Genomic DNA, 12336 nt, shown 5'->3' with positions numbered 1-12336 from the left:
CCCCACCTTGATGTTTCGGGACCCCACTTTGGGTCCCGACCCCAACTTTGGGAAACACTGTGTTAGATGAACTGGTCCAGCTGCTGTGTTGTAGTTCCTCTAAAGGAATTTTGTACGGTTTGAAAAAATAATGCGGTCCACTCGCCGTGTTCGGCCCTCTAAACAAAAACTGCCTGTTATTTAAAAAACTGAAGGTGAAGGCGATTGGTCAGCTCGAGCATGTGGACGCAGAGCTGAGGGCAGATAAATAAAAAGCAGCAGTTTGGAGCTACAGGGCCCGAGGCTATTGCATCGCTAGCAGGCAAACAGCCACCCAGCAGCCCCAGCAGGGCAGGGAGACATCAGGCAGACTATTGGATACCTGACAGCTGATTTAGCTCCCCCTTAATGAGCCGCAGGTTCTGCTGCACAAACTCCACGAGCTGTTGCATAACATCAGAGACGGCAGGAAGAACAACACGGTGCAGTCTGCGAATCAATAAGTGTTACAGTCTGGAGAGAAGAAATGAAAGCTTGTAAATACTGTGAAGGATTTAAGTCATTTTATATGTGTGTATAATGTCACTGCAGTAAACAAAAACACACATACGTGAGTGAGGTCATGTGGTGTAGGAAAAAAACACAAAGTGAATTTAAACAGCAATGTTTTATTTATTAGTCTGTTCATTTTAAACACTGTAAAAATGATGCAATACTAAACAGACATTTCTTCTACGAAGCTGTTATTGTGTTACTCCCTTTAATACTTTGTCTGGCCTTCGAGCAACTTCTCTTTATGAAAACTATAAATATTTAAACTACAAGTCCGATTTTTACTCCACTCTATAATTGGAAAATGAACAAATCTGTGTTTGTAAAAAAACTTTTCAATTTTAGGAGAGCTGATGTAAAAAAAAGAGGGTGGAGTTTAATCAGCACTTTGTAAATAACCAATCAGAACACTGGATTTATTTAGGAAGAAAAGTACTTTTTTTTGGTTCTGTACGTTAGTTTCCAGCACAAAYGAACACTCATATTTCATGTGAACATTAGGAGCATGACAGTTATGAGTGGCAGGTGGCTGTCATGACAAGTAAAGTTTACATCCAGATTTATCCTCGCTGGCGTTGGTCAGATACGCTAGACAACGTTACAAAAATAAGTTGTGCAAACACAACGCTCTTGAACATCATCAGAAGGGCAGAAACACGATGTGAGCGAATGCAGATCAGGATTTTATTATTTCTACAAAACCCACGTTAAAATACCTGAACTCTCCCTTTAATGAGGCCTTTAATAAAACACTACCATCTAGCTGAAGGATGGTTTTCTTGGTGCAAAACAGGCAGTTATTTAAGAGCATCAGCTAGCTCTGTGGTTCCCAACGTCTGGGATCTTCGATCACTGAAGAGTCTGATTGTAAAGTTCAAACAGCAGCAGAGAGTCGAGGATGAAAACTTTTATTTTCAGAGCAGAAAGCTGAAACCTTTGGTCTAAACTGGAGATTCCCAAATGTTTCAGCTTCCAATGATTGTATTTCTACTGTTACCGACTAATGACAACTGTTAAAGCTGTTGTGATAATGTTGGCAAAAATGTACTATTAGCATTCCATTAGCACTATTTGCTAATAGTAACTATTTCATTGCTAACTTCTTTACTGGAGCTCATCTGAAGACCCTAAACTTGGTGTTTTGTGGTCCACGAGGRTGTCCCAACCTCAACTTTGGGAACAATCTGTCAGAAGGCTCTCCAGTGGGTCCCAAATATYGGGGGTCAGGACCCTACCCTGGAGGCCAAAACCAAGTTTGGGGACCTGGGATGGTTTCCAGAAACAAAATAAAAATTTTGTTTGTCTTTTTCTCTACAATTGTGACAAGAAACATGTCAATACACACCATACAGCTTTTTTTGGCAACGTTTTTTTTTGCTTTTAATCTAGTTAGTCTTTGCTACACTGCAAAAATTAGCCATCTAAAATAAGTTGACACTAGATTATAGTCTGAAAATTCTCAAATTAAGTGAAACTAAAGAATATGCATTTTCTGTGCAAATGTAGTGGAAATGCTAAATACTGAAAAAAAAATTTTGCCAGGGGAGAAAAAATAAAATTTTGCAATTTGTTGTAAAAAAAAAGCCCTATCTTGCACAAATCAGCTCAAACTATCACAAAAAGATGAATTTATCTTTGAGAAAGCTAAAAGTACCTACAGCTGAAAGAAAGAAGTAAAAAAAAGGCTTAAATCAGCAGAAAGAAGCACAAAAATTATATTATCAGAATATCTGAAAAGACCAAAAAAAAAAAAGAAAATCTAAAATAAGCTAAAATTAGCACAAAGACGTTAACGCAGGAATGGTTTGACTATGTTAAAGATGTGGACAGCTCCATTCATTTTCAAGAAGAAAAATAGRAAAGTCTGAATATCTCAGTATAAATGGCTGAAATACTAAAAGCCACAGCCTGAAGGAGCTGAGAGTTTTCATACAGGATTCGTTGAAATAGCTCAAAAATTGCGGAACAGTGCTCGTGCCAAAAAAATAAATACATGAACTTTATGTAAAACCTTCATAGCGCTCATACAATCTGCCAGTGCAGTAAGACTTCTTAAAACAAGAACATTTCCAGATTAGCAGGATTAATAATCCACCACATTCTGCTCTTGCTCAGTGTATCAGACAGATTGTAAAACAGTTAGATGGACAGTTTCTGCARTGTAGCTTGAAGCAGACGTTTCTGCTGCTGTTTTGTRGATTAGAAGCTGAACAGTTGGAAGCACAGCTCCGACTCACCTGGTTTCTCCTTCTCTATCTGAGTCTTTCTGCTCTGATGTGATGAAAATAACGCAGAGATCTGAGGATCTCAGTTCATCCTGTTTGTAACAGAAGTAAAGTGACACAAAAACTAAAGTGGTGTCACTGAAAAACCCGTTCTGACCTCAGTCAAACTGGCTGAGAAGAATATGCGTTCTGACAACACGGACCCTCAGGACCCCCAGCCTGTCACTGTGGGCGAGCCGACGGGGGCAGGGGTCCGAGTTATTCTAGGCTGAGGCGGTAAGGCGTGGGGGTCACAGTTCACTGTGCACACCCCTCTGCTTCAGCACTGGCTGACAGGCCACAGGAGTCTGAAAGTCCAGGATGTACTGACATTTGCTGGGCTCCCTCGCTGATCGCAGGCCTGTCTCTGTTCCACATGTCAGCGTGACCTAGAAACACACAGAGAGGAGGAGGTGAGGCCAGGACAACGGACCGCTTTAACCCCAGTCTGGAGCTGCCCTGTGAAGACCATTACATACATCCTGCCTTCATCAAAACTAAAAACAAGAGGTTTAAATCAAACTTGCTGTTTAATAAATATATACAAGTTTCCTCGCCTGGAACCAGAAAGTCCTTCCAGGACACAGTTAGGATAATGTGACATCACTGCTGTCATCCAACGAACAGGGGGAGGGGGGGATTACTGCTGTCATGACTTTAAGGAAGCAATGGGAAAAATTTTTTCAACTTATTCTACTTGTAGGGGGTTTCCATGRCAATGCCTCACATCATAACGCACCCCGAGCAGACGATCCTCCTGCTGAACAAAAAGCACCTGGAGAGCCTCGGAGATAAAACTTGACAGGTATTATTGTGCCCAAGTTTCAGGCAGGTAATTCGCTCTTTGTCCTGAGCTGGGATTAAAAATAAACTCTCTCTTTGTGTCGCCTGCTATCTTGTAGCGTGCAGATATTAAGTAGTTCTGCCAGGCTSGTGGAGTTCTGACTCGTCAAAACGTTTTAGATTTTCAAGTTCTTTGTTTTGTTGCAGTTGTAGTCAGTGAACATATATTCATTGTGAGCTGAAAGTCTTTGTAAATCTGGCCTTAAAATGGTTTATTTGAACTGTTTATGTTGCAGAACTGAATAAATCTACGATCTGGGCGCCACCTGTTTCAGCTGCAGATCTCTCTGCTGCGTCTGATGTTTCCTGCTGGAGTGTGACAGGATTTGTGTTGTATGCAGGTGTGATGGATCACATATAAACCAGTAGGGCAGTGCTGTTAAACTGGTGGACCGTGGGCCACCTCTGGCCCACAGGTGACTTCCTGCCTGCCAATGAGGCTGGACAAAAAAGAATATATATATATAATTTAAATTCATGATTCAGTGCAACAAAATAAACTAATTTAAAAGAGAAAATATAATTGTTTTTCTTTTACAAAATGCAGCATTTTACTCATTAGAACACTAGATGTTCRCTTTGAGTAACTGTAGCCCCCTGAGAAATGTAGCTGAATAGCCCTGCAGTACTCAGGGTGCAACAATACATGTACCCGTATCGAACTGTTCAATACAGTGCTTTAGGTTCAATACACACTTGTATCGAACAATACAGATTTTTWACATTTATTTTATTAACATGTCTTCTGAAGATGCTCTGTGTTGAAGGATCAGTGGATCTGTGTTCGACTACTCCACCTAGGCTGCATTTGTGAGCACAGATCCACTGAGAAACTTGCTGTTTCAGCTACATTTAATTTAAAAACTGTACTTTTGAGGTTAAACAAATGTTCATAATTAATATAAATAAATTACAAGTTAAAAAGGGCATGGACATTTCTCTTTTTTGTATTGAAAAAATATAGAACAGTGAGACTAAAGTATCGAACCGAATCGTGACTTTTCTGTATCGTTGCACCCCTAGTTTTTACCGTTTTCATTTCTTATCCAATCACAATTAAATTCATTCTTTCTGGGAGGCACCATATGCCCGGATTAGTTTTTTTTTTAACAATTACAAGCCAGAATGAAAATAAGCAGAAATGAAAGGGGAGTAACGAGACTAATTAAAATGTAAAGCTAAGTTTATAGTTGACGCGTTGCGCTGGATGCGAGGGGGCGCACGCCAATAGTGACGCAATTACACCGTCCCCGCCCCTGCCAATGGCCCAGCGCGAGGTCGAGCACCTCCGAATTTTTGTAGCTCTGTAAAGGTTGCGAGCGCCGYKCACCATTCAAATAGTTTGTCTGCCTGTCAAGCTTTTGCTCTCCTACTTCCAACATTTTCACAAGTTATAAAGTGTACTGCCACATGTACTTTTGGAGAATACTACATCATAGTGTCAAGTATAAACACCTATGCTGGTGAACTATAACCAGAGTTGTAATGAAACTAAGTACAAATACTTTGTTACTGTACTTAAGTAGAATTTTTGGGTATCTGTACTTCACTTGAGTAATTATTTTTCAGCATACTTTTTACTTTTACTTACTACATTTTTACACAATTATCTGTACTTTCTACTCACTACATTTTTTTAAAAAGGTAAGAAGTAGAAAGTCGTTACTCCTATTTTATTCCGAGTTCTTATTACTTAAAAAAATACTATCCTGATAAACTGTGTCTCCTGGACAGAGTGAATTTAATTGTGGTTGGATGAGAAGTATAAATATATACCATTCTGACACCATATTAGCTTGTACACAACCCATCACAGCTGCACGCCGTTAGAAAAAACTTTTTTTTTGAGAAGTCACCTTCCAATAAATGTCATTTTGGGAAATCTAACTGCTCACTTTTACTCAGTACTTTTACTTTTAATACTTAAGTAGATTTTGTGTCAGACATTTACTTTTGATACTTACTGTAAGTACAAACAATATCAGATACTTTAAGACTTTTACTCAAGTAATGTTTATAGAGAAGACTTTAACTTTTACCAAAGTATTTTTATGATAAGATACTTGTACTTTTACTCATCACTTTGAGGTACTTTATACAACACTGACTATAACCCAGCCTTAAGGAGTAGTAAAAAGGGGATTAAGAAGTAAAAAGTAAAGTTTAGATAACAAAAATTTCTGCATAAGTACGGTTATGAAGTATTTGTACTTTTACATCTCTGTCAGTACAATATCCACAGCAGAAGTTAGTATTTTCTCCTACATGAAATACTTTTTCTGGTCTTACAGAAATTGAATAAAGCAGACTTTAAGATGGTTTTCTTTAACCATGCTTGTGTGAGTGTACACTGTACATGTACTTACTGTAGCAGAGCGTGAACCTCCCTGCCAGCATGGCTCTCCATTCTCATACACCATCTGACTGTAGTGGTTCTTCGGTGGTCCTGCCCACATCCCCCACACCCTGGACACAAAAACCAAAGCCTCTTTTACTCCTTTGACGGTCTACTTTATTCACAAAGTTTAACTGTTGGTCAAAGTGTTCTTTAAAGAGTATTTTGGGCCAAACAGAGGACGGAAACATTTTTTTTAAATGCCGCTCAGTTGGCTTACTAAAAAACACTTTTCTCCAAACAAAAATAAAAAAGCTGGCAAGACGTTCCGTTTGGCAGTGGCCTTCGTTGGCAGCGGTACTCCCCGTGTCCTCTGTCTTTCTCAACAATGGAGAGAAAATATTAATTACCGTTTTGTCATTGTTAATACTGTGCACAACAACACACAGGGGGGATGGAGAGGAGGAAAAACAGTGATGCCAGTCTCGGTTTTAGTGTGCCTGCCCACTGCTAGCTAATTACATTCTCACCAAACATTTCAAGGGGAGTACATTAAACTGAAGCAGACCAGGGTGCCCGGTGGACACGGTCCAACTCAGCACTGACAGATGCCATTTCATTATGCTGTCTAACTTCCTCTGATCTTCGCTCGAGCAGCTTCTTTTAGGAGGCATAAAAAAAACGCAGTTGTGCTTGGGACGTATCGATTCGAGTCGAACACTAATCCTGTCGTGTGTGGATGGAGGTCTTTTTTCTGCATTTGGTGCATGGCTGAGGGAAGATTTTTTACAGGAAAAGTGCCTCGCTCTGATCTCTCGCCCCGTGTCGCCCCACCRAAATGTTTTCTATCTGCAACAGGGAGGACACAGCATAAATAATGAAATCAATCTTTCTCACTTTCTGCAAACGTTCCTTTTTTTCTCTCCCCACTGCTTTTCCAGTCTCCTATTAATCATTCCAGACAAAAAGCTATAGAAACTATTAATTCAAAGAATTGTTCTGGTAATTTGCTTAAGTGCCTTTCACACGACTTGCCAATTCTGTCACGAGAGTGCAACACTTGATAAATGTGCTCACACTGACCTTTCCAAAGGAGATTATGAGGCGGGCAGATCAGCTCTGCTATTTGAGAGCTTGTTTTTTAGGATCCTAAGGAGGTCATTAGCTTAATTTTATGACCTATAATGTTGGGTTTTTTTTTTTTGTTTTCTTAGTTGATATTTTATCAACTCGTGTTTGCTTCTTGGTCTAATTGAGCGTCCGTCCCCCCAGTTTTCCTTTAAATAGCATTTTCTTCTCATTTGACCCCAGTAAGGCCAAAGATGAAGCAGACTTTGGTTTCACTAAAGCTTTCCTTGGCTTTCAGACGTTTGCGCTGTTCACGGTGTCTTATTTAAGATRCCTGAACGGGTCAGTCAGAGGTGAATTGCTCAGACAAGTGGGAGCCGGCTGGGCCTAAGTGTTTCACCCTTTTTTTTGGTCCCATTGAGCCTGTTTGATTGGGKTTTAGCACTGTGTTAGCACCAGGAGGCCCTCAAATGGATTGCTGTCAGGGGGAGCGGAGAAAGCGTCAGATATGGCTGCCAGTAGACCAGAGATCCCTGGTGCATCAGCTCCATTCCTCCTCTTCATCCATTGCAACACCCCCGCTCTACGTTTGCTTCGACCTCTATTCACTTCCTTCGTTTCTCTCCATTCTCATTCCGGCGGCCCTCTTGAGCCCCCAGGAGGCAACACACACACACCCTGTCAATTAGGGTTGAGTTATGGCTGGGATGGGGCCAACACACCAGTCATCTGGACTCTCAGGAGTCATGAGATGGAATCTTATTGGCAGATCATTCCCTGTAATAATACCGACTTGGGTTTGTTAWTGGCAGACCATTTTCTACAGTCGGGTTTCACCGGGCGGCTGCACAGATAGTTATTTACACCAGTGAAGAAACCACAATTCATCGGGTTGTAGTGCTTAACTCCAGGGCAAYGGTGTGTAACATTATACAGAAGCTCTCTTCCACCAGCTGAACCAAAACAAAAATATACGTCGCATTCTCCTAAATATGAAAACCAATGCAAATACGGATGTTAAAACTCCTAACTATATCTGTAAAGGGAAYGTACCAYGCTTTTAAATCCTTCTTCTTTATATTTAAATGATGTATTTGGGGTCTATATAAAGAGGAACTGCAATGCTTTGGTCTGAATTCCTGGTTATTGTCGCTCCACAAGCCCCTCTATCACCCCTGTTCTCAGGTGAGTCAGAGACTAACTCATTTTGGTGCTGTCTCTTTAAACACAACTGATCCAGTTAGTCACAGTTTGGCTTTGAGCTGCCRCCATGACACAAACCATGCTTGTCTGCACTTGTAGCAGCGGGATCAGTTTCCTTAAATCATTTGGCTTACCACTCGAATGTTCTCACTGGCACCGGTGTGTAGAGAAAGCCCCGCCCCCGCCCACCCGCRGTTTCGCTTGTCGAACCAAAGCTATTCAAATCACTGGCAAGGACACATTTCAGTTCTCCGAGAAATTAAATGAATGAATGCAATTTCACTAGGTAAACAGATCAATGTTGCCGCTGGAGAGTGAATCTTAGATTTGCAGAAATCCATCTGAAGCCTCGAGGAAGAGACGGCGAGGCTACGAGCTCGCTCTTCTGTCTAATGAATAATGATGGAAAATATGTTAGAAATGCTCCGTTTCAGGCCTAAAACGTGAGAATCTTATTTACAGACATCTGGATGAGAACTCATTCTGTTAGCCGGCCTTCCCTAATGGCACAAAATGGGCCCTTCATCAAAGTTAAACCTGTAATAGGCAGCATATCTAACCAGCTAAACCTATTATCCATACATCGTGGGGGAGATAGTGGGCACTGGGGGAGCTCAGACATGCCTCTAACTGCACACATTAGAAAGCCAATCTCATTTAATTTTGCCTTTGAATTATTGAGGTGTGATTTCTATTGACACGCATAACAGCAGATGGAGTTGTGATTTAATCATGTCCAATACCCCCAACAAAACCATTAAAAACTGGGATATGTTCAGCAAGAAAAGGAAAAGAAGTGCCACAGAAGGGAACAATGGGTTTCTAATCGTGTGTCTTAACAGACAATGCTTGAAATTAGGAACATTTTTATTACTGTCAAAATAGTGATTTGCTCATTTTTTTACAGTCTAATCCTGATGAAGGGTAATTACCATTAAAAAAAAGCTGATTAGTGCCCTTTTCTCCTCCTGATAATAGCTTGAGCTGATATAAGCTTGTCTTACTTCTTTAAAACGATGCGGTGACCAGCGATTCTGTTTTAAGCTCCGTTGCGGTGCTAATCCGGGTGCCTCGAGTAATAAATCCTGAAGATCCACCGCTAATCTCACTCAACGCTGAAAGGGGAGTTACCCMCTCTGCTGCAGCCACAAATCAACCTTTCAGAAGCAATTAACATTTGGACAACCCTACTCTGGTGTTTAAACACCTCACAGATACTGAAGCAAAAAATTAATAAAATAAAAAACGAAAACACCATGTGTGTAGATATTTGTGAAGCTTACTGGAAATTTTTATACTCTTTCATTCCAGACGAAACCAACAAACACAGAGATGAACGATGGTAAAAACTGCTACATGGCTATAATTTTTTTTTTTAGATATGATAGTTTTTTATGGTAGTTTACCAGAAATGAAAACAAAACAAAAAAAAATGTACACAGCATTCATTATAGAGATTTGGTTTGTTGAAATTTAAAAAATAAGTAGTATACTTTGGTTAAATGTTCAAATTGCGTTATAAACTATCTGATCCATAACATGTTTTTCAAAGTGGAGGCGCTGGGTGGGCTTAGAAAACTGGAAGGAAAATGAGAAGAAAAAAAAATTAATAGAATCAGTTTTTCAATTATTTTATAATATTAGATTAGATTAGACCTTTATTGTCATCGTACAGAGAGCACAATGAAATTACAGTTCAGAACATTCAGAAGAAGACAGAACATAACAAACATGGGAGAACAGGTGCTCTGGGTCATGCTGCCACTGACCCTGTGCAGAGCAAGGATCATTTTCATGAAGACATCAAGAGGAGGCACAACCATCAACAGAAAAACTAAAAAACCACACAAGGGAAGATGAGGGGAAGATGATAWAATTTATAGTAATATAGTGAAATGTTAATTAAGAGAGCTTAAGAGGTTCTGTTTTTATGGTCAATGGTTTGTTGAAACATTGTTTTTTCAGTGGGAAAATAAAACAATGTTTAAAACATGTTAATAAAATTATTATGCTAAACAAATAAAAGTGAGAAAAAACATTCTAAGAGTTTGTKTCTTACATATTTTGTAACACTGTTTGTGAGGTTATAAAGGGGGTCCCTGGCCAGAAGCTGAGACTGTTTGGGTGGGCCATGACATGGAGAAGTTTGGAAAGCCCTGAACTATGAAACTGTGATCTGATTTGATTTCTTCTAATTATTCTAGTTTATGGATAAATATTTTCAAGGCAGCAATGTGCAACACAGTTGTTGCTAAACTTAGCTCTCACAGTCATGCAATACTATTAACAACATGAAGCAACAGGAAACACAGGAAGTCCTGTCTACGTTGAAGGCAAGCTGTAGGGAGTACACAGGGTTTTACAAAAGACTCAATGAGATGCAAAAATGGGGGGGAAAGAGTCTAAAGCCCTGCAAACAATGAGCATTTCTGTTTCTATTCTTATCAGGACATTGTGTTGCCTTTTAGTCATTTTTGTAGCCTAAACCCAACCCCTAATCCAAAGCTAAGGTTCCTCTGTATTACGACCACCAGTGCTGATCAGGTGAGTGAATACATCCCACCTTTTKCCCAGTGACAGCTGAAGAAATGTACCAGCTCCCCATGACTGAACAGAAACAATGAATCCATTAGTCACTGTTTCAACATGAAAATTCTTTGAAAAGTGGTGATGATGGATCAATACAGAAATATCAATACCACCAACAATAGAGCTTTATTCTCAAGAATCTAYACTAAAATCAAAATATCAATACTCTGATACTTCACTCACTTCAGGTAATGTATATCATCACAGTGGAATGTAACTAAATTACTGAAATCTTGTTTAAATCATACGCGGTTGGTGGGAACTACTTTTTCTTCCGCCTAGTTGACACGTAAGCAGAGCGACACATGCTCAGTCATTCAGTCTGCAGATGTAATATTGTCAGTATTTTCATTTTTATTGTAGTTCTTGATAATTAAACAGCAATTTATGTAATGCTTTTAAGTGTTTTCCTTCATTTTTAGTTGTTTAAAAGTATGTTTTCACATATTTGGTATGACTGTCTTTTTTAAGTTTAAAATAAATGAAGAAAATCTTCTGATGTCTTGTATTCTTTATAAAGAAGTGATTTGAAATACACCACTTTTTTAGATTTACCAGTCACATAAGGTGTATTTGCACAAAGTATCAGTGTTGCCGATACAGCCTGAGTTTTACTCTGAATCAGAATCTGAAAGAAAATTGTCTGTATCGAACAACTCTATTGAAAAGCGATTTAGCATACAAATAAACTTTTAAAGGGATTTAGCTGCTTTAAATAGCAAAAGAAATATGCAAATTTAAGCTTTTGTTAACTTTGGCTGATTTGATAGGTATTCATTGGAACATCACTACACAAACTCAAATAAAATCCTTAAAAAACRTAGTACTGAAGTTTTCCCTCAATGCATTTGGACTAATAAAGAAASTGGAATTTTAATGCTAGACTTGCTCTGAAACAACCAGCCCCTCATACAGAGTTCAAACCGTGAAAGTCACAAACACAAGAAGCTTTGTCTTACTGTAATGTCTGAACCTATTACTCTCCCCTTCCTACCATAGCATCCACTCATTAGCTCTCTTTGCCAGAAATTAGGCCTCAGAGCTAATCTGCTCAATCTGATGCTACGTGTTAGTCCCCTCACTAAGCTGCTAACGTGCTAATCATTTACAAAACCAGATGTAGCAATAATCTGAAAAGAGCTGCTGGTTGATTTAAGGTAAGACTAAAAAGAGTGACCCTTGCCCCTCATGTCAGGTCTCCAATCAGAGAGTGCCCCGCCCACAAGCTTAGCACCGGCTCCATCGTTAGAAGCCAGTGCTCCTCTCACCCCCTCACCGCCCACTGTGCCCAGCGCCTTCATTACTAATTCAYACACACAGGAACATACGACACATCTGCTTTTATCTTTTAATTTGCTGTTTATTTGCTCCGCCTTTTATTAAAAATGGTTTACAAAACATGACTCGTAATCTCCTCTTTACGAGACTGACTATTCAAACGACGTGTTTATTTAGTTTGTTACCTCAAACATACTCTACCCACAGGGATAATAAATAAATAAA

The 12336-nt window shown here is 39.5% G+C and overlaps 1 protein-coding gene across 2 annotated transcripts in view; it reads right to left on the bottom strand.

Annotated features, from left to right (window-relative positions):
* Nucleotides 1-627: 627 nt before the first annotated feature.
* LOC106526285 (glucosidase 2 subunit beta) overlaps nucleotides 628-12336 on the bottom strand; it is a 210977-nt gene continuing 199268 nt past the window's right edge. For both annotated transcript variants that reach the window (XM_014020853.1, XM_014020852.1), the window contains 2 exons: nucleotides 6005-6104; nucleotides 628-3184 (listed from right to left, as the gene is read on the bottom strand). In XM_014020853.1, coding sequence (XP_013876307.1) covers nucleotides 3047-3184; nucleotides 6005-6104 — 238 coding nt within the window. In that variant the 3' untranslated portion in view covers nucleotides 628-3046. The remainder of the gene's footprint in view (nucleotides 3185-6004; nucleotides 6105-12336) is intronic.

This window comes from Austrofundulus limnaeus, unplaced genomic scaffold (genome assembly GCF_001266775.1).
Source record: "Austrofundulus limnaeus strain Quisiro unplaced genomic scaffold, Austrofundulus_limnaeus-1.0 Scaffold269, whole genome shotgun sequence".
In the NCBI taxonomy this organism is placed as follows: Eukaryota; Metazoa; Chordata; class Actinopteri; order Cyprinodontiformes; family Rivulidae; genus Austrofundulus; species Austrofundulus limnaeus.
Note: the sequence above shows the minus strand (reverse complement) of the source record. Positions and strands in the feature narration are given on the sequence as shown.